The sequence below is a fragment of the Amblyomma mixtum genome, chromosome 7 (assembly GCF_055824585.1).
Source record: "Amblyomma mixtum isolate Tamu chromosome 7, ASM5582458v1, whole genome shotgun sequence".
Taxonomy (NCBI): Eukaryota; Metazoa; Arthropoda; class Arachnida; order Ixodida; family Ixodidae; genus Amblyomma; species Amblyomma mixtum.
In genome coordinates, this window is record NC_143018.1 from 133,599,573 (window position 1) to 133,622,084 (window position 22,512).

The window sequence follows — 22,512 nt, forward strand, 5'->3', positions numbered from 1 at the left end:
AAATGAAGCTACGTAAATCGTAACTTGACGGAAACAGCACTACCAGCGGTTTTTTCTGTGCGATCTAAAACTTTTTCATTTACATCTACTTCCTGAAGTCAATAATTAAAAGGTAGCTAATTAAATTTACCTAATTAATTAACTTTGAACAGCGAAAAAATACTCAAGACTAGGCCACGCGACTATGAACAACCCTCAGTTGGTTTCACTGGACTAGGACACTTCCCCTTTTTTAAAAGTTTGGTTACATTTAGCTGGGACACCCGGTATAGTTCATAGACAAAAACAAATCATGGCGGTTATAGACTTTAGTTTATAGATAGTCTATTGACTGTCTAGACTGTAAACTATAACCTAGACAGTATGAACTTTATCTATGGACTTTAGTCCATAGATAGTCTGTAGACCGTCTATGGACAAATGATCCCGGCCACGGTGGTTAAATTTCGATGGAGCCGAAATTCTAGAGGCCAGCGTACTGTGCGATATCAGTGCCCGTTAAAAAAAAACCAGGTGGTCGGAATTTTCGGAGCCCTTCACTACGGCGTCCCTCATAGCCTGAGTCGCACTGGGACAAACCCTTAAATCGTCTATAGACAAAAGGAATTAGGGCTGTTTTATACTTTAGTCTATAGGCAGTCTATAGACCCTTTATAGACAAAAAGAAATTAAGGCAGTTATAGAATTTAGTCTGTGGATGGTCTATAGACTGTCTATAGGCGAAAGGAAAAAACTAAAGGGTGGCTATAGGGACTACAAAAAGTCTATAGAAAGTCTAAAGACCACTTTAAAAAGGTTGGGGCCACTTACAAGTGATGGTAGGTGTGAGGGCAACCCCGACCATTATCTTCCTAACCGCAATCTTGTCTGCATGGACAAGACCACGGGGGGAGGGTTACTGCACACGGAGGGATGGGAGCATGTGCGCGGCGCCGGAGGTGTTCCTTTCTTGATAAAAGAAATTTGGCCAAATGAAGGAGCCGAGACGGTGATGAGCCTGGAGGCAAGAGGCGAGTCGCTAAATATTTCTGGCTTAAAGAGACCAGGAGATCCCGCAGGGCCCACTGAAAACGTACTCGCTGCGGGATGCGTGCCACGAGTCGGTGGATGTCTTGACATATTACCAGGCAGCGGCTAACACGTCGTAGCAACCGCACTGCCTGAAGGGCGTCCGTGCAGATGACAACGTTGGCCACAGGGAGCATAGCTCTGGCGGCCACGGCGCAGAGTGCCTCTTGAACTGCGACGAGCTCAGCACAAAAAGACGTACGGGGTTCTGTAAATTGAGAACTAGAGGTTTGATTAGGGCAGGCCTGCATGGGAAGTAGACTGCTGTTGCTTCTTCACAGGCTGGGATGCTTGCGTCTACAGTGACAATATTAGACCCATCAGGCAGGCAAGCAGGCATTTTGTTCTTCAAATTTCCGGTGAAGCAACGATGCCAAATTAGCCTTTGATGGTCGGCGATTATCCGTTGGCTTATTGTCGCTCAGTTATATAAACTTCCATGAGGGAACAACTGGCGTCGGCGGCTGAACAATGGAATGTGACGTTGCATAAGCCCTCGGTGAAAGCATGGAGTGCGATAGACTGGCCTTAAGGCTGCGAGATTCACGGCGCTGCTGCACTACATCATCACTGGTGTTGAGCAGCGCATTTTCTTGCAAAGCTATTCCCGGTGTGATGTGTGAAGGCATGTAATTGTCCTCATCTCCTCTCGGTTCACAGCATCAAGATGATCCCATTAGGCTCTTGTAGGATGTAGAAATTGGGCTTGATAAACAATACGTGGCTTCAGAACTGGCCTCACCAAATGCCGTGCAACGAACGAGCAAGCGCCACCCGTTATAGGAGCAATTCTTCTAATCAAACCCAAAGTGTGAATAGCTTGCCTTTTTGCCTAAGGAACCAAGAAGTCGCTGATACAGATTGGTGAATCGTCAAGCCGAGGATTTTTACACTGACTTTCTTGTAGTGGGGTGCCTGATAGACAAAGACGGATCGGACTTGAACCAAGTTTATGGCGTCCCCAGTGTCTGCCGACCAACGTGTGTGCAGTTTTATTCATGGAAAGTTGAAGGCCGATTGGTGATGCGCAATTAGAGGTAACTTCCAAGACTGATCAAAGGGCAGCCTCCTGAGCAAGAAGAGTAAGCAGATCATGGTGGGTACTCCACACAGTGATGTAATTAGCGCATCGCAGACATTTTATGTCACGGATGTCATGTAAGCGCCATGCCTTTGGGATGAAAGCAGCATTCAATAATGTCGATGAAAATACTCATCCCTGGAGCACACCGCAGAGCGGAACAAATTATCCCACAGCTTTACCGCTGAGTCCTAGTCAAGCATGTCAGTGGATTTCAGGATGGAAGCATGACTGATGCTGTCAGGTGCCTTTTCAACGTCCATTCCTAACACGGCATGCACACTGTGGCTGCGGGTAGATAACAGAACTGCAGATACCTGCCAAGACAGCGCACTTGTCCTCTTTACCAATATACGGGAAAAAGCCAGATTGAGCGGGGTGATAAAAACCGTCCTGCTGAAGCCACCACAGCAATTGTGTGGCTAGCAGTTTCTCCGCCAGCTTCCACACTGTTGGGGTTAAGGAGATAGTTCATGAGTTTGCAAGGTCCGTTCAAGGCTTTCCTGGTTTGGGGATAGGGATCACAACGCCGCATTTCTAGCTCTCGCGCACGAGGCCATCCAGCCATACTTTGTTTATGGTGTCTAGTAGCTCTGGGAGTGTAGCGCTACTCAGATTCTTGTAAACCTCATACTGAATATTGTACGAACCGAGCGCTGGTTTCCGTTTCGCGTCATCTGTCGCAGCCAACAACTCAGGCATAGAGAGGGGACATGCGATTCCATCTGCGTCGATGTCGACAAGATGGTAGTTGATATATACGCGCTGGGATACCTGCCATACTATAACTAGCAGCTGAAGGAGGCACTACATCATATTTTGGGAAAGGACTTTCCAGCTTCTTCTTTGGCAAAGTCTTCAAACAACATGTTAGCTGCGTAGCATGCTGTTGCTGCTGCGTCAGTCGACAGGCGACCATGTTCCACTACAAGGAACGTTCTTCAGAGAGAGATGCTCCAGGATTTTGTAGAAAATTGTTCACACCACGCATGCCACTGCCGTCGTGAGAGGTCGCGTTCACATTTGCGTGCCTTAGCAGTAAAATAATGCATTCGCGTACCTGCCTTCCCCGAAGTAGGGTCTCGCGCAGCAACCAGCTTGGTTTTATTGCGTGCAACCAACAAGTTAAGGAGCCCGAGATCTGGCGCCGGTTGACCAACATTAGTCCAGGTGGTATCTGTAGCGCTGTTGAGCGCGGTTTGTATGCTCTCAACAAGGAGCGGGGAAGAATCTGAAGCGCGATTGTCGAGAGAGGAACGGAAACTGTCACAGTTGATTACAGATCATTTGTAGCGTACAGGCCGGGGATGCGGGGTACGAAGACCGATGATGATAGGGCCGCGATCACTTCCCTAGCAGTCTGGCTCCATGTGCCACGAGAGAGTACCCGGACCCGACCATCACGTCAAGGCTGGAGCATAGGAAGCGCTGCGTGTTTGACGCACTGGCCAAGTTGCTCTCCCAAGGTGGTTGAGCAGAACAAACTGGGCATCTGTGAAGGTGTCCCGTACACGCCTGCCACAAGAACCCCCAAAACCGTGAGCTGGGTGCCCATTCCAGAAGAGGGGCGTTAAAGTCGCCTTCGACTGAAATCGTACACCCGGGGTACTGCCAACGGATGCTCAGTACCCAGATTAATACGGGGGAAAGCACCATCGGCTGGTCTATTTTAAAATGAGACGACCACAATTGTTTCCTTCTTAAATTTCGCATCCACTGCCACAACCTCTTGATATGATGTGTGCCAATTTTCGACAGCAAGGAGAACATGGCGAAAACGTGAGTCCAGATACACCGCCGCTTTTCTCGGGTAGCAGCAGCGTGTACACGACAGGCTATCATAGGAGGAGATGTGTAGCCACTGCAGCCAGGAATCAAAGGCAAAGCGTTTGTTTCCTGTAGATACCTGGCCCATACCTGGGCCTTCTGAATTAGTAGTCGGGTCTATAGCTCACCCAACTTCGTCGAAATACTTTTGCTAGTCCACTACAGCACATCATGACGACTGGAACTTGCCATTTCCAGTTACTAGTCCATCTCTGGGTATAACGGACGCCGGGTTGAACAACTGGTTGACCATAAAACGGAGCAAAGGGGCTGAAGTTGCCCTGCATTGCGGTAAACTGGGAAGAGGCAGGAAATGTCACAGATGGGCGGGGGGAAGCCGATGTTGCTTCACCATTGCTAGACGTGGCGGATGACTCCATTGCCCGTCGACATCGAGCTAGTAGTTCGCGATGTTGCTGGATCCTGGTGACTTCTGCTAAAACACGTGCGATTTGTTCGTCGACGCCGCCAATCGCCCTTTGATAGTTCAGGCATACTGCGCTGTTTTGTTGGCTGTTGTCTGCGGTGTTCCTCGCGCACCGTGTCGTTAGAAGGGTGCTGAGCTGAAGGATCATGCGAGGTGTGCACCGGAAGCTCCGGCCAATCGTCGTGCTCCCACTGGAGAGCTGCAAACCGATTGGATGTCTCCAAAGGAGTTGCACTGCCATGTACTGGCCAATGCATTGTTATCTGATGACGAGCCTCTTGTGTTGCCTTTAGTTTTGTCGGACAGCTTAGAGATGTTACCTCATGGTCATTGGATTTACGGAGGCCGCATCGATAAGACATATTTCCTTCCGATCTACCTTCAACGGCAGCAGCGACAGGCCAGGATTTGCACATATGGCCTGTACGGAAGCAGTTATAGCAATATACTACACTCAGCTCATATGGCCGAGGCCATAAAATACAACCATAGTAGTACATGCAGGCTGGTAGTGTCAGAGGGCCTTGCAAGGTGACCATGCAAGAGCGCCCCTTTCCCATGTGTCGGGCCTGGATCACACGGTGCACGGGACAGTACAGCTCACGCTGAAGTGCAGTTTGATCCTCACTAATGTCAACGCTGTAGCAGACGCAGCGCTACAAGTCGAAGCCTTCAACTAAGTACACTTGGACAGACACTGAGATTTTGCTTGCGAGTGAAATACTTCTGGTCGTTTGCAAACGTTCTACGGCAGTCAGAGTCGGCAACCACAAAGCTGTAGTTTTGTGCTTTGTCCTGGCCGTGATGCCCCGAAAAACTTTGTTCCCGAGGCACGCATCCAAGTTAGCCTGTAGAATCCTGTTAGTTATATACGTGAGGCTTTTGTTGGCGGCAAATTTAATGGTAAATTTGCAACATGACGATCCGGGTGTAGGCGCAACCGGGTTCTCAATCGTGAGGCAAAAGCGCTTGCCTTGAGAGCCATCACTTCCCAAAGATGAAATCGATTGTCTGTCGTTAGAAGGATGCTTATGAGTTGTGCGAGGACACTTTTGCATTGATAGAGGTGCTGATAAGTCAATTGGAGTACTCGATTTACCATGCCGTGCGGCTTGAGGCCCATCGGGAGTGTAAAATGGATGGCCATTGGCCCAGGAAGCACATCACTTACGAGCTGGTCGGCATTTCGGGAAGGCAGGATGGGCGCATCTGCCGATGAACCGGGAGCACAAAGCTGGGAGCTCGACTGGAGCCGCGGATCTGGTCTCGACTGCGGGGCAGGTGTTCCCGCGAGAGACGCCGGCAAAGGCACCTCCGCCAGCGTTACAGCGGAGGCACTAGACCTAGCTTCCAGGCCCAGCTCAGCTGCAATCATGGATGGATGCGTTTCCCTGGAGGCCATGCTACTTGACGATGACGGGACGTCTGGAGGTTCCTCAGGACGCGAGGATCCACTTTACTTGAAATAGGGCGCGTATTTACGTGGATGGCGAGGCTTTTACGAAGAGCCATGTCCAGCCACCTTAGCGGGGACACACTTCTGCTTCCTTCCTCTTAAGAAAAGATAGTTCAGTTCATCACTGCCGTTCACAACCATACCGACGGACGCAGAACGGTATGACAAACCACAAACTGAGTCCACGTCGAAAGCGCTCGGAAGGCGATGGTGGTCCATATCACATCGGTGGTTGAGATTCTAACGGCGGCATTGGGTTCTGGTTGCTTCTACTTTGTAATCAATAATCTGGACAAGTGAATGCACTAATAATTTTTCATCCGACGAACACCTCGAATAAAAATTAGAACATCAGCTTGTGCTTTCCGTGGTCTCAATCACTGTAGCCTTCTTTCAGATGTACGATATAACTGTGTCCTCTATTCCTTACCCATGTCTGCTAGACAGAACCGATGACAGCTTCCGATGCTAAGGCTACTAATACGCTACTAATTGCTACACAGCTAGTACCGTCCGAGCAGTTTATTCATTATAAACAACTAAGCCTCACCCCTGCCAAGCTTCCAGTTTTTCTTCTGGAACTTGTACGCGGCATATAGAATTATCCACTGAATTTCTCGACGCAACGGCATGCTGTCAGATCATCGAATGTATAGAAAATTGAAAGAGAACGAAGAATGCCGCCGCGGGCACTGGAATTCAGTTTTAACCTATGACTCAACCGACCAGAGACGCCGCTGACAAGTAAATGCACTGTCCCCCTGCCCATGCTCATCTGTGTGCCCAAGGGCCTCGGCCGTCGGCTCCTGGCAACCTGCGGCCCGGATGATTCGTGGACCGGGACTCATTTGCTCATATCACTTATCGTGGCGGCCAGCACTTCACACCGTGCCATTTCTGTTCTGCCCTGGAAGCCCATCACCGTATTACGCGTCCCTTCGTCGAAGTCGTCTTCTATTTACGATCGGGACGATCGCTCGGTGGCCCTGGTTAATGTGATGAAGACGATGACGCTGCCAGTGGCGCGGGACGGAGCGCTCGCGCTAGGCCAGCTGCAATCAAACCATCTCTTGTTCATCGTTCATCGCGCCTCTTTCTTCAGCTGGCCGTCACGTAACAATATTAGTGGGCCAATATTTGAGCGCTGCTTGGCGAGGGATGCTAGAAGCGCGCCTATCTCAGAGATATTGTGAATTTTGTCCCGCTCATTCGAAGCAAGCGAAACACATTCGGAGAGCGGCCAGGGGTATGAAACTTCCTATATATACTGCTGTCCAGAATTCCCGACGTCAATACCCGTTACTTCCGTACCGGCCGGAATAAAGGCTACCGCATTATCTCATCGTTGTCATGGCAACAATATTCAGTAAAAATTTAACTCTACCGCGGAGTGGGATTCAAAGAACTGCTGGCGAAAACACAGCGGATTCGTCTCCCGGTAACTGAGACGATTTGCCCACCAGCACAATCTCAAGATACGTGTATGTGCAGGAATGATTTACTTTTAAACATCAAAGCTCCTCCAGTCGCCAGGTGCGCTGAAACAGCTGAAACCGAAAACAGCTGGAATTTCGTACCTATCGGGAGGCTGCGCCTGACAACTTGTCCGAAGCCGTATTTCGTCATTTCTAAAACTCCTTGAGACCGGAAAGCAAAAGAAGAACGGGACGTAGAAACGAAAATACGCACAAGCGTGTGGACTAGCTACAGGGTGCATTTTATTGCGCGAGCGCATTAAATGCATGCGAAAAGGCAGTCGCAGAACGTACAACTAAAGCAGTAACAAAGCAAAAAACACCAAATTAAGATAAGCCATCCCGAGGAGACACCAGCAAGCAGAAATTTGGCTGGCGCGCGATGCCCCCTTACGCTCGATACCATAGGACTCGATGAGTTTTCCCGTCTGCAAATTGAGGTAATGTTTGACGATTGCGCTCTGTTCCGAAATTGCGGAACGCACCTTACAGTATTTACAGTGCAGTGCCAGGTCACTGCAGAGGGCAGGTGCATTTCTAGTAACGTACATTACTACGCTTCCATTTCGGGTTTATTGCTCTTCGCCGAGCTTTCGTGGTTTCAATACAGGAATTCGCTTGACGGCTACATGCCTATCCGTCCATCCACCCCAGATGCAGTGAGATTTCAACCCGCACCTGTTAGATGCCCCTGCAGCTAGTGACAGCACGGCTCCGCTGAGGACTAAAAAAAGAAAGAATAGGTGAGCGCACGGGCCGTTCACCTTTCTCTGGGTTATTTGCTTTCCCAGTTTCCTCACTTCATATTTATGAAACATTTTAAGCATGAAATGCTTTTAGCTCCCGTTGTCGGCAGTGTGGTGACGTCACGCCGAGACCGAGAGCCATCATCCGGGCACTGAAATCCACTCATCCGGGCACTGAATTCCAGTCATCCGGGCACTGAAATCCACTCATCCGGGCACTGAAATCCGCTCATCCGGGCACTGAAACGAGAACATCCGGGCACCGTACGTGACTTAGATTTAACGACTCTCTCTAAGCCCTCCTACGCGACCGGCATGCAAGCGCCGGTTGGTCTCCAAATGAGACAAAAAATAACTGCTGCCAGTGCCTTCTCAATGTTTATCAAGATATCAGTGGAGCTGCAGGTTTGATAATGCACAGAATTATAATTTCCGATTTCTAATAACGCGTGCAAAAAGCACATAAATGCCACGTTACACTTCGTTGTCATACGTGATCCGGGGGAGAAGCGCTGCGTTCAAAGGGCAAGGCATCGCGCCGAACGGGCGGTGGCGTTCCTCCCTTCCTTTACGGTGCGGTTCGGGTGTCCACCGAGATGGCAGAGAATTACTGCGCCATTTCCTTTCCTCAAAAAACCTTGCGTTCAAATGGCAAGGCATTGCGCTGAACGGGTGGTGGCGTTCCTCCCTTCCTGTACGGTGCGGTTCGGGTGTCCACCGAGATGACATTAGGCCCGTAAACATTTCATGCTTATTCTACTCTCGTTTACGGGAGAGGCAGAGATTTTTTTTATAATTCGTGATGAATTTTTAACTTGTTTGGATCTGCCACTCTGGCCAGACTCCCACAGTGGCTTTGTCGCATTGCTTCAGAGACAAAAACAACAGCGACAAGGTCCACTATCACAGCCACGTATAGGCGGAAGAAGTTTAAATAAATGCTGAAGAAAACGGCTGAAAGAGAAAGCCGGCGTCGCAGCAACCGTTGACGGCTATAATCGGATAAGGGTTACTTCAGCAAGTGATAACCTTAACACTCCCTGTTGATGCAGCAATTGCTTCAGTAGATATGATTGTAGCGCATATTTTTTAATACTTTTTTCTTTCTATTTCGATGAACTTCCTTCTGCCGGCCAGTAGTTTCGCTCCTATACGATGCACTTCCCTCACATTCTGTATATTGATGCGGAAGGATTAATTAACAACATCTCACCTCCTCACCGTGCTTGCGTCGAGCTTGGCCTTGAAGTGACCTAGGCGAAACCTAGCATTGTAGCAGCCCATGCATAAAAAAAATAAATATTGCCGCTACTGGGATTCTAACCCGCGGCGGCCCGAACAGATCAGCTTCGGTGGCCACTGCACGAGAACACTGTGCTATCGGCGCAGCGGATTACGCCTTGTGTAAAGCTGCAACACAGTCTCGCGCTCTGCATTCCAAGTTGTCTTCAGCAACCTCCATCAGCGGCACACGCATATCAGATCGGCTTAACCAGATCAGAGCGTAACCTGAGTATAATATCGTCACTAGACGTACCGAAGACCCAGCAAAGCGATACCATGTGCCAACTAGGCTGAACAAAAGCTTTCGCATGTTTACTCGGTTTAGCTGCATTGAAACCGTACGACTTCTTCTCGACTGTGGGTGCGAAAGGATTAGCCCCTCACTTCGACGGAGTCTTTTACATTTTGATTGGATTAATGCTGTTGTGTGTATGCGCTGCATGCCAGGGGCCTTTATTTTAAAGATTGTTAAGGCAGCCACAAACTGCTGAATGCCTGCACGCGCAAGTGATAGGCACGCAGTTGCGGTAGTCGTTTTCTCGTGGTTAGGGCGGAAGGAGAAAAATCTGAGTGCAGTGTGAAATGAAAATGTAGCCGCTAAATGCGTGCCATCATCCAGCATATGCCGGACATAAAAAAAAAAATCTGTTAAATTGTGGCAACGTGTATTTGGAAGCGCAAAAAAATACTTTATGCACCATTCCCAAACTACCACATCAATTAGCGGTGCTCAAAGAAGTGGGTCAAATAGGTTCCTGAGCCCAGTAGCACCTCTAAAAAAGGGAGGAAAAAATAACTCCGTACTCCAATGACGGAATGATAAAAAAATTTATACTACACGAAGTGTCGTCTAAACTGTCATTGAACCTTTGTATCTCTGAGCCTCGAAGCCGCTAGTTTCCTTTGTGAAACGGTGCAAAGCACTGGATGCAGAGAGGGACGCGGCCTCTTTCACAGTCGTAGTGGGCGCACAAAGCTGTCGAGCACCACTGCCAGCTTTTTCTTGTTCACCTGCGCAAGAGCAGTGATTAGTGGGCAGCGCACCGTTTTATGCTAAAGCATACAAAGACTGGTTCGAGAAAAAAATAAAAAATCTCTGCCTCTCCCGTAACCGAGAGTAGAGTAAGCATGAAATGTTTACGGGCCTAATGTCATCTCGGTGGACACCCGAACCGCACCGTACAGGAAGGGAGGAACGCCACCACCCGTTCAGCGCGATGCCTTGCCATTTGGTTTTTTGAGGAAAGGAAATGGCGCAGTAATTCTCTGCCATCTCGGTGGACACCCGAACCGCACCGTAAAGCAAGGGAGGAACGCCACCACCCGTTCGGCGCGATGCCTTGCCCTTTGAACGCAGCGCTTCTCCCCCGGGCCCCTGTGCACCTGCGCAGCTTTGCTTCGATGCGCGAAGCCCCTAAGAGATCACGTACGACAACGAAGTGTACGTGGCATTTATGTGCTTTTTGCAGGCGTTATTAGAAATCGGAAATTATAATTCCGTGCATTATCAAACGCACAGCGCGACTGATATCTTGATAAACATTGAGAAGGCACTGGCAGCAGTTATTTTTTGTGACTCGTTTGGAGACCAACCGTTGCTTGCATGCCGGTCGCGTAGGAGGGCTTAGAGAGTCTCGTTAAATCTCGTCTCGTACGGTGCCCGGATGTTCTCGTTTCAGAGCCCGGATGACTGGAATTCAGTGCCCGGATGACTCGATTTCAGTGCCTGGATGACTCGATTTCAGTGCCCGGATGAGTGGATTTCAGTGCCCGGATGAGTGGATCTCGGTCTCGGCGTGACGTCACCACACTGCCGACAACGGGGGCTAAAAGCATTTCATGCTTAAAAACAGCCATCAGCCCGCATAGACCGTAAGAATAACATTGGCCGCAAGCGGAATTCGAACCCACTGTGGCATGAACACATCAGCTCGGCTAGACGCTGCATTAGACGCCTACGGCACCGCCGTAGCCAACCACCCCGAGCGTTGAGCTACATGTGTCTTGCTACTGCTCGTACCCCGCAACATGGACCCCCAGAGGGATTCAGCAAGCTAAGAAGCAAGAGTATGTCACCTGAAGACCCCATCCTATGGCACCTACTGTACCGACGCAACCTTCGTCGACTCCAACGCTACATCTTCGTCTGTAGGTGCCCGCCACCAGGAAGTCCGTCATCACACCTCGTTTCCTCATCGGACTTAGCTTATCCGAGAGAAGCGCTCGTTGAAGCTATCCTTCATCACCATTATCAAACAAACATCATCACAGCACGCACGGAGACCCGGAACGCCCTCCGTGTCTTCGCCACCAGCATGCTAGCATGCTCCCGGGACATACCTGCCTAGATAAACGCATAGTAAAAACGCAAAACAACGTTTTTGGTGCAGCTTATTTATATTTCGAACATTTTTGTATTATATATGCATGCTTAGTGTTTATGCCGTCCAGTGCCGGAAAATATTTCCTACATGATCTATGATTTCTCACTTCTTGACTTGTGCTGCCCAGCGCTTGCGAGTCGTCGTCTTAGGACTGACTGCAAATTTAGCAATCCCGCACAAGTAAGTTTTTCTGCTGACGTGAGGTTTTGTACTCGTAGAGAAGATAGACAACATACTACAACTGTTTACAAAGGTAGACGTGCAGGCTAATTGGTGCACCATTATTGCTTAAAACAGCGCAAAAGACAAGGACACAGAGAGCGCTGTGTGTGTCTTTTCTGTGTCCTTGTCTTTTGCACTGTTTTAAGCAATCATACAACTCGCAAAGCATCTCATCTCTCTACTACTGTGATCCGCATATCGTCTTGTAGCAATGTGCCTGGCGCGTTTTTAAGCATGAAATGCTTTTAGCCCCCGTTGTCGGCAGTGTGGTGACGTCACGCCGAGACCGAGAGCCATCATCCGGGCAATGAAATCCACTCATCCGGGCACTGAAATCCGGTCATCCGGGCACTGAAATCCGGTCATCCGGGTACTGAAATCCGCTCATCCGGGTACTGAAATCCGCTCATCCGGGCACTGAATTCCAGTCATCCGGGCTCTGAAACGAGAACATCCGGGCACCGTACGAGACTTAGCGAGATTTAACGAGACTCTGTAAGCCCTCCTACGCGACCGGCATGCAAGCGCTGGTTGGTCTCCAAAGGAGTAAAAAAAAAATAACTGCTGCCAGTGCCTTCTCAATGTTTATCAAGATATCAGTCGCTGTGCGTTTGATAATGCACGGAATTATAATTTCCGATTTCTAATAACGCGTTCAAAAAGCACATAAATGCCACGATACACTTCGTTGTCATACGTGATCTCTTAGGGGCTTCGCGCATCGAAGCAAAGCCGCACAGGGGCCCGGGGGAGAAGCGCTGCGTTCAAAGGGCAAGGCATCGCGCCGAACGGGTGGTGGCGTTGCTCCCTTCCATTACGGTGTGGTTCGGGTGTCCACCGAGATGGCAGAGAATTACTGCGCCATTTCCTTTCCTCAAAAAAACCTTGCGTTCAAATGGCAAGGCATCGCGCTGAACGGGTGGTGGCGTTCCTCCCTTCCTGTACGGTGCGGTTCGGGTGTCCACCGAGATGACATTAGGCCCGTAAACATTTCATGCTTACTCTACTCTCGGTTACGGGAGAGGCAGAGATTTTTTACTTTCACAATTCATTGTGCTTTATTCCTCAACGCTATTGGGTACCTATATACATATACGTACACGGTGCCTCTCACTTCGACTCCAACATTCTGACAAATGCTATGCTACGGCCGAAACTTGAACTGTTTCAGACGTTGGTCTACGTTGTTACTACAATTTAGCGCGCCAAGGCAGCTGATTGATCAATAGAAAATAAAGTCACCAGAAATTGAAAAACATACACCCAGCCTTTTTCGGGTATACTAAAGCATTTGAAACTCGAAGCTTTTAAAGCACGCGTGAGGTATCCTATACCTCGCGCACACTGTAAAAGCTACGTGTTTCGAATGCTTTAATACACATCGAAAAAAGCTGGCCCTGCACCCGAAACGTCGTGAATTAAATCCTTTTAAGTTTTTCAATTTCTGGTGACTAACCTTTAATCCGATATAAACTCTCAAGGCTAGGTCACTTGTAAACATAAATACCCCCGAAAGCAGCAGATTCGACAGCCGTCGCCGTAGCTCAGTTTGTAGAGCACCAGACGCTTAATTCGGAGATCGTGGGTTCGATACCCACAGGCGGCATGTGGTTGTTTTTTCTTCTGGTCGTCTAATCAATTAGCTTTAAGCGATAACATATTCAGTAATATTCTAAATTGATCAACGCCACAAAATAAATAAATTAATTAAAATCCCCAGTGTCCCTTCGTTTCTGTGGCTGTTAGCTTCTCTCATACTTATAACGACCCCCTCATTCCCCTTCCCTATATATATATATATATATATATATATATATATATATAAGCATATTTATTTGACTGGACGTTTCGATCGAACGACGGATTATTTTTTGCACACTGTGGTAGGTGATAGTTCGTGATTGGTGCTAAGAGCGAACTATGTCGCACAAGCCCCACCGCATCTGCGATCGAGGGGCAGTTGCGCATCGTTTTAGGGCCCGTTCGCCCTTACCCAGAAATCCGGGGAGTGAAGCGGATTCGGCCGCTTTTGTCGCCGACAAGGGAGGAAAGCGCGCAGCGAGATCGATCAGTCAGGACCGATTTCTGCGGCCTGAAAACTTCTGTGGCGACAAACATGCTTCGAAGCAGGAGCACTCGCGTCGGATTGGATTCAGCGTTGTTGCTGTCATTTTCAGGGCGTTTACTGGAAATAAATCGGGTACCGGTCTTTTGCTTTGTTTCACTTCACCTGTAAGAAAACGAACAAATCTTAAATTTGCTTTATTTTTTATTTAGAGTGACATTCTGCCGACACTAGGCTCAAGAGGAGCGTCGATGTGTTTACAGTAAGGGTTCTGGTCCTGACAACCACATTGCGCCACTAGTCTTGGTTTATCGTTTCGTGTCTGTTTGCATACATTGTGCTACAAGTTGAAATGTGCCTACGTTTAACGTACGTAAGCGCGAATATGGTTAGGTGCATCGACAGTGTAGATTTTTGATTATTTATTATATATATATGCGCAAAGCTTTTTAGTGTTTCTTTGTTCATGCTCGACCAGGTTTATCTTCAATGATCGGAGAAAGGCGGAACTGATTCCAACCCGTATCTCGAATGTTCGTCCGCTTTAAGATGACCACGGCCGAGAGCAGTGGACATTCTGTTAGACCATCAAGCTTCGCTTATGCGTAAACCAAATAGCCCCGAAAGCAGCAGATTGTTCAGCCGTCCCTGTACCTCAGCTGGCGGAGCACCGGACGCGAAACTGGAAGTTGTGGGTTCTGATCCCATCGGCGGCTAAGTTATTTTTCTTCGGCTTTATATTTAATAGCCTTTAAGCGACAGATTAATCAAAGTCTTATAATGGCATTGATCAGCTCCGCAATTTCAGAGAAAAAGAAGCATATATATATATATATATATATATATAAGAAGGGGGTGAAGATCGGATGGATCCGGTAAAACATAAACGTAATTCGGTTGACACACGGTAGAAAAACAACAACTTTATTCTAACGTTTCGACCAGGGTCTGGCCTTCGTCAGAGTCTGACGAAGGCCAGACCCTGGTCGAAACGTTAGAATAAAGTTGTTGGTTTTCTACCGTGTGTCAACCGAATTACGTTTATATATATATATATATATATATATATATATATATATATATATATATATATATATATATATGTCGTTGCCACCTCTAACTGGCCTTCACAACTGCCAATAGAGGCCGTTACAATATATATATACGCCATTCAACGCATTACTCGTTCAGTTTTCTGAGTAATGCGTGGAATGACGTCTACAAGTGCTATTGCACTAAAAGTGTGCCGCATCGAAGGCTGAGGCAGAAGTTAGCTTACGAAGTGAGGTGTATCGTGAGGCACTTTGGTTGAGCGCGCAAGAAGTGTGCAAAGTTGACGCTCGCCTCCCTGTGCATCACCGTAAATGGCTGGAGCGCGAGTGAAGGCGCGAACAGCAGCTACAGCGAATCTAGGGAGGAAATCAGTGCTTGATGACAATGCTCTCTGTGCCCGCTTGACAACAAAACACGCCATAGCATAGAATACACAGCATATGTTTTATTTTGGCGCCTTTCCGACCTTTTAGGAATTTTTTACAAGCTTCCCTCTCGCCCTTCACGAGGCGGTTCTGATAGTTCTGAAAAAAGCGGTTCTGAAAAAAGCTTTCAGGCTATAAAATAGAGTGATCGTACAGGTGGGGCCCCTGACGGCCCCACCTGTACTATCACTCTATTTTCTAGCCTGAAAGCTTTTTTTTTCACTGGGCATACCACACATGCATATAAAATGGGTTTTCCTAACTACTGAGTCGTCATGTTACGGTTTATAGCCAATTTAAAGCGACTGTGCAACGAAATAAAAGCCACTGGCAAATATTTATATGCTTACAAATGAGTCTAAGAAGCATTCACTATGAGTCCTCGGAACGGGGCCGGCAATCTGTTCGGAATTTTTAAAAACCGTGCTTTTATAAATTCGCAGGCCGATTGGTGTTCACGTAGTGACCAATGTTGAAACTAAAATCTTGAAAGTAGACGTCACCAGTCCCGCTACGCCGGCAGGCAACCCCACGCTGTCATTCGCTAGAGCCACCGCAGCCACGACGTCACAGGCACGCTTCCGGTAGCCGTGAAAATTGTCTGCTCGTGCCGCTGCGCGACACCTAGGGCAAGCGGCTGCCAGGACATTGGATTCGCGCTTACGGTTTCAATTTACCTCTGCCGCCTCTTTCTATCGGGAGTTCCGGAGCCAGACGCCAGAGACGCTGCTGCTGTGGTGCTAGGTGCGACAACCGGAAATGCCAAACCGAACGTCAGCGAATGACGTATTCATGGGCGGGGCCCAGCCCCAGAGATGTTTTCTTTAATTTTTTCTGGTGCCCCGCGTGTACGAGTTGAGGGGGGAGAAGAGAAGCGCAGTTTTTAATCGTCTATATCTTCGTATTTATTGATGCTAGCTCAAAAATTATTGCGCTGGGGCGACGATTGCTGGAGTCCCTATCTCTCGATTAATTTATGGCATAGTCCCTTTAATGTTCTTGAGAGCTCGGAGGCTTTACATGTATCTACTGCCGCTGCATAAGTGATTTATGTTGTTCTTGTTACTTTTCTCTCATAACAAAGTGGTAGCCCAAGAGACATTTCAAAATGCTTGTACACTCTCGTGTTAGAAAGCAGGCCTTCGGGCAGGAATCACAGCATTGGGCCGCAGGTAGGTTCACACAAGGGGCCTGTGTCATACACAAGAAATTATTAACGCTTCTTATTTGGTTTTAGTCCTTTAAAAATTATTTGACAGCACTGTTTTTCACATGGTGACATTTAAACATACTGCCTCTACTACGCAGGTGCTGCTGATGGTCTCTGGTGTCTTGGTCTTGGTGAAGTGCGGCTTGGCCCTCGAATGCGTCGAGAACTGCGAATTCCTGAGTACATCCACGCTCCGGAAAGCGGGGTCGGACTTCGCCATGGCAGTCTGTCTTGTACGTTCGATCTGCTCAGTGCCAGGGAAAGCAATGCAAAAGCGGCCTATAATGAGCCCAAAATTCCCCTCCAGCGCCATAGAATGATACTATTTTAGGGTAGAAACTAGTTATGCTGTGGCCCAGATTAAAAATTACGGCTGGGCATTTGTAGACATCTGTACACTGCCGCCGTCTCATACCAGTAATGAAGGCCTCTTTGTAACTCAACCTACCTTTACTTATTCTATGAGTAATCCGTCCGAAGGTCCAATTCAGATCTGTGTGAGAATTCTAGGTGGCATGATATCCCACCGCTCTCTTCTCGTAAGTTAAAGGCGTTAATTTGTTTCTCTTGGTAGCAGCGCTAATGTGGAAGTGCTATGACTCTGTGGGTTGATACATTTATCTTCAGGACTTCCTGTTTCATTTGTCTGTACTTACAATTAATTTTTTTTTAAATAAAAATTACAATCGCATTCAACTTTTGCGCACAATTTGAATCATGGAGCTGTCGCATGGAGCACCTAACGTTCTAACTGTGAAATATCTGCATGTCAAAAATATTCGCATCTGATGACATGCCTAGATAGTTTCGCAAACCATTAAAGTTGTCAAGTTTTAGAATTAGAAACTCCGTTACAGACACATACCAGGGGTAAGACGAAGCAAGTCAATCTAATGTTTTACGCGAATCCCCTAGGAAGAGTACATTTGCAAAAATAGAATAATTACTCCCTAGAACCCACTCAGGTGAAGCCATGCGGCTCAGTTCGTAAAGTGAATGTCGCGGGCATGCGGTTGTTCCGGTTCCGAACCCGGGATCAGCGAGAAATTGTCTTTGCTTACGAAGTTTCTGTGAAGGCTGCACAGCTTTTTTTTGGCAGCAGCAGCAGCAGCCGTAAGGCTGCCGATGGATGCATGCTATTAAGTATTCCTTTATTACCGGAAAAGTAAACTCTACGGCTCGTGGATTCCTCTCCCATTCTTTCTTTTAGATCTCCCGCTCCAACGTCCAAATGTTTCACGGACACCTGATCAACATCCTGGAAAACAGCCGGAACTAGACAGCTTTTATAGGATCCACGCCGAACTAGACAGGGGCGCACTGTCAGGTGCTACTCCGAACGCCGCTGGAATTCTATGTTAGAAATTAGACACGCATACGGGATGAACAAAATCGACAGCCCTTGGCTAAAAAGCGAAACAGCAGCTGCTCAGAATGCAGAGCGATAATTCTTTTTATGCATGGATGAAAAGCGCACTTTTGCACTACGTTCGCTGATTCCACAATACTAATTTACACGATTTTGCACTTTATTTTTTTATTAGTTTCTTAGATGCTTGCCTAAAAGGGGCTGAGGATAATGGCGTAGCACAGTCTGAGTTCGCCTCAGATCAGTTATGTGAACAACAAACGAGCAATAAAATAGCAGAGTCCCGCCAATCGGCACACAACAGTACCATTGCTCCAACTACCAAAATACACAAAAAAGTAAACAAATAGCTATGCACTAGCTTTCCCCATATTTCTCGGGAGAAGATTCATTAAGTGCCCACGGAGGTCGTTTTCAAACACCTTTCTCTAATCTGCGTAATTCGTATTTAGAAATGGCGCACATGCCAGCAATTGCACTCGCCACCTACCATGCACTAATTCTGCAGCCACAAAAATAAACTGCACTGTCCTTGGCTACCAAGAATGAGATTTAGTCATTCAAGACACTCACGTGCGCAGTTTTCCTCCGTTCACATCGCAGGTGCTGCTGCCCGCCATTGTGTGGCGTCGCTGGCGGCGATGCCTTCCGCCGTCGGCTTTCGCAGCGGCTCTCCTTGGGCTGCTCTCCACAGGATGTGTGCTGGACGCTTTTCTTCAGTCCACAGCTCTAACCCAACAGGAAGTACGTGCAACATCTTGGCAGCTTTTATTATTCATGAAACACATTCCGATTCTCGAGCTTTACAACGTAACCGGACGCACTAACGTACTGCCTGAACTTGTTTCTTTCCGTGGCCTGCTTGAATATAACGTGCGCAGGCATTTCTTCGCACCTCTGGCATACCGGCAGACTAACAGTTACTCAAAGCAAAGCAGCACAAACACGATCGCAGACGGATGAAACCTGGCAAGGCTTATAACATGGATACTGTCCCACAAACTGACACCCACGCTACTGTCACCAGTTTCGATAATATGGTGAACCAGACAGCAAGGTGTGTCGCTGGGCGAGTTGGTTGGGGTACATCTTGAGAAAAACATCGCTTGCAGAGAAAGGACCAGAAAGAGGACACACAACTGCGCTGCACACAACACAACAACGCAGTTGTGTGTCCTTCTCGTTCTGGTTCTTTGTCTGCAATCGCTGTTTTTCTCAAGATGAACCAGACAGCCCACTGCTCAGTTTTATTGAAGAACAGTTTCTCGCACAAGTCCTACAGTGGCGAGTGGAAAAAGATTAACAAGACGGTTACGAATGAGTAACATGGATGTGTAAGAGTTAGCTGCGGTATGAGAGCAAATAATACATTTCAGTATAAGGGATGTTTTGAGTAAGTGAGTAATTCGTTACCAAAATGAGACTGGCACTAAGGCTTACTTGTTAGAGAAGGGAAGGGGCTGGCGGGGAGATTACGTTTGATGGTGATTGGCTCAATCTTCATCATCATTATTGCAATCATCCTGACTACGCCCACTGCAGAGCAAAGGCCTCTCCCACGTCTCTCCAATTAACCCTGTTCTTCGCCAGTTGCGACCACCGTATTCCCGCAAATTTCTTAATCTCATCCGCCCACTCAGCTTTCTGCCGACCCCTGCTACGCTTGCCTTCTCTGGGAAACCACTCCGTTGCCCATAAGGACCAGCGGTTATCTTGCCTTCACATTACATGCCATGCCAAAGTCTATTTTTTCCTCTTAATTTCGACTAGGATGTCATTAAACAGCGTTTGTTCGCTCATCCACTCCGCCCACTTCCGATCCCTTAACCTTGCACCTATCATTCTTCTTTCCACTTTCCATAGCTCGCTATGTTGTCCTTAACTTGAGCTGAACTCTCTTTGTTAGCTTCTACGTTTCTGCCCCATAGGTGAGTACCGTTAAGATACAGCAAGATACCGGTAAGATACAGATACAGCATGGCGGGCTGCTAGCTTAGGTCGGACCCAAGCTTCGTTATTTGGTGTAGTAAAATCATGGCACTTGGTGACATGAGTCTTTAGATGATCTTTCAGACTTCTTGTTTAGCCTGGCTGCCATGGGGCTAGCACCCTTGTTACACGTTGTAACGGTGACTGTTGCCGCTCGGTTGTCGGCGCCTGTCTCCAGGTCCTAGTCGTAGCGTGCGAAAAGCAAGGCGCGTGGCTTTCTTGGGGGACTGCAACTTGGCGATCATGTTTGATTTATTTGATTTGATTTATTTCCACAAAGAAAGAGGTACAAGGTTGTGGTTGAAAATGAGAGGGAAAAGCTGCAAAGAAGGCAGCTGGACAAGCACCAAGTTCCGCTTACAATGGTAGCAGCGGGGCTGAAGGGAAACTTGTTAAATAAAAACCAAAATGGTAAACGACAGACAAAAGTAAATTCAAACGGCAGTTTTAAAATATGCATAAATGCATGAAAAAAATTAAGAAAGGAAAAAAGTACGAGTACAACCGTACACAGTCATAAGCGCATAAAACGCTTCATTCAGATTTCTTGCAGAAAAAGTGATCGCATCGATATTGCGTACGTCTCCAGTAAGCACCGCGTATCCCGTGTGAGTATTGTGGGTCACAACTTATGGCGTTCTGGTGTAAACTACCACGCTCATATCTCCTTCACTGGAGGGATCACCGGCTTTGTAAGAGTGCACTGACTAGAGCTGCCGACCAAAGATAACCACCTTGAGAAGTTATTGCCGCGCATCACCGTGGCGCATTGTGGAGGTCACCGGCAATGTCGCGAAACTCAGCAGTGAGCTGAGAAAATGAGAAAGGCTACCACTTTAGCAAGATTATTGAGAGTGGCAGGCAAAAAGAAGGGCGAGATTGCAGAGCGCGGCGCTGCGGTTTTACAGCGTGGACATTGCCACGTTCGCAGGAAGGAGAGGTCTTCACGAAGCAAATTTTGTCATCGTGCCGCTTACCAAGCGGTGGAGTGCCACTCTGCTAACTTGGAAGTTGGTCGACCGTGCAGGACTCAGCATATGGAATTTCTTTTAGAACAGTCGTCGTCAACAGCGATGTGCATTTTATTAGTTCTGTCGTAAGAAGCCTTTCAGCGAAAAAAAATTACAAATACAACTATAGCAGGCTATTACTGTCCGCTGTACTCCCCTTTGATTGAATTGTGGGAAGGGCCTAGCACTCTTGTTATCGGTGTGTTCTTGTACTGCAGCGCCACGCGTTGTTATTCCGTCTCGGGGGGTGTATAAAATGTGCTATCCTTTTTTGACTCTTTTACTCCCCCCGTACGCCGTACATCTGCTCATGAGTCGCCTTTCAAGCCAAAGTTGCATGCGTAAACACGACCCCATTAACTCTCACGCAGCTGCCAGGATATTCGAACATTCCCCCCAAAAAATATACCACAGCTGGCGGCACTGTGCGTGGCTCCAGCTGTATCTCGCTCATCGGGACGTGTCGGATAGAGTGCCAAGGTCACGGACGTGCTTGCCTGAGCTTTTTGAAAAACAGCAGGATTGGCTGAGAAGCCATTTCCAGTCTCTGGACTACAGGGACAGCTGCATGAGGGTGGTGGCTGCGGTGGCTTATTTCTCTATTTTTTAGCTGTGACCTTCGGGTCATTACAACAACAGGGGGAGTGGAAGAACAGCGAAACTTTTGTTCCATAGTCATCAGCCTAATTAAGAGTCCTCTGCGCAGACACCAAGGCACAACAAAAGAGCAGAGCAACTAACACATATGTTTCACGCGCGCTCCCACACACACACACGGGCACGAACATGCACGCATGCACACACACACACACACACGCGCGCGCACGCACGCACGCAGACGCACGCACGCACGCACGCACACACACGCGCGCGCGCAAGCAAGCACGCACGCGCGCACACGCACACACACACACACGCAAGCAAGCACGCACGCACACACATACACACACACACACGGGCACGCACATGCGCGCACACACACACGTGCTTCACATACAAACGTTTATGTCCTTTTCTCGCTGGGCCTTGCGCTCTCTACTCATCATCGAGTACTAAGTAGCCCATCAACTCCTTCTAATCATCTGTGCCATCTCACAAAATCTGTTCACACTGGGGCCTGACATTTATAATAACAAATAGGATCCTGCACAATACAAATTACGTGGCTTACCTTTCTTCGACACCTCATAAACTGTGAAACCGCGATACAGATGACGAAATACAACGTCGCAAATATGCAGTGGTGAAGGTTTATTTTTGTCGGAAGTCGATTCTGTTCTGTAACCAAAGTTAAAAACGTTCAAGCTAAACACATGTTTTGAAAGTATTTCTTTAGCAATGACACTTAGAAATATCCAGGAAGCTTTCAAGGAAGTCATCGTGGGGGGTGGAATGCTGATAAAGTATCTGAAATATGGTTA

The 22,512-nt window shown here is 47.9% G+C and overlaps 1 protein-coding gene across 1 annotated transcript in view; it reads left to right on the plus strand.

Moving 5' to 3' along the window:
• LOC149337640 (ATP-binding cassette sub-family C member 3-like) overlaps positions 1 to 22,512 on the plus strand; it is a 245,206-nt gene that overhangs the window by 26,612 nt on the left and 196,082 nt on the right. Inside the window, exons 3-4 of the mRNA XM_089553472.1 lie at positions 16,822 to 16,956; positions 18,696 to 18,836. Coding sequence (XP_089409598.1) covers positions 16,822 to 16,956; positions 18,696 to 18,836 — 276 coding nt within the window. The remainder of the gene's footprint in view (positions 1 to 16,821; positions 16,957 to 18,695; positions 18,837 to 22,512) is intronic.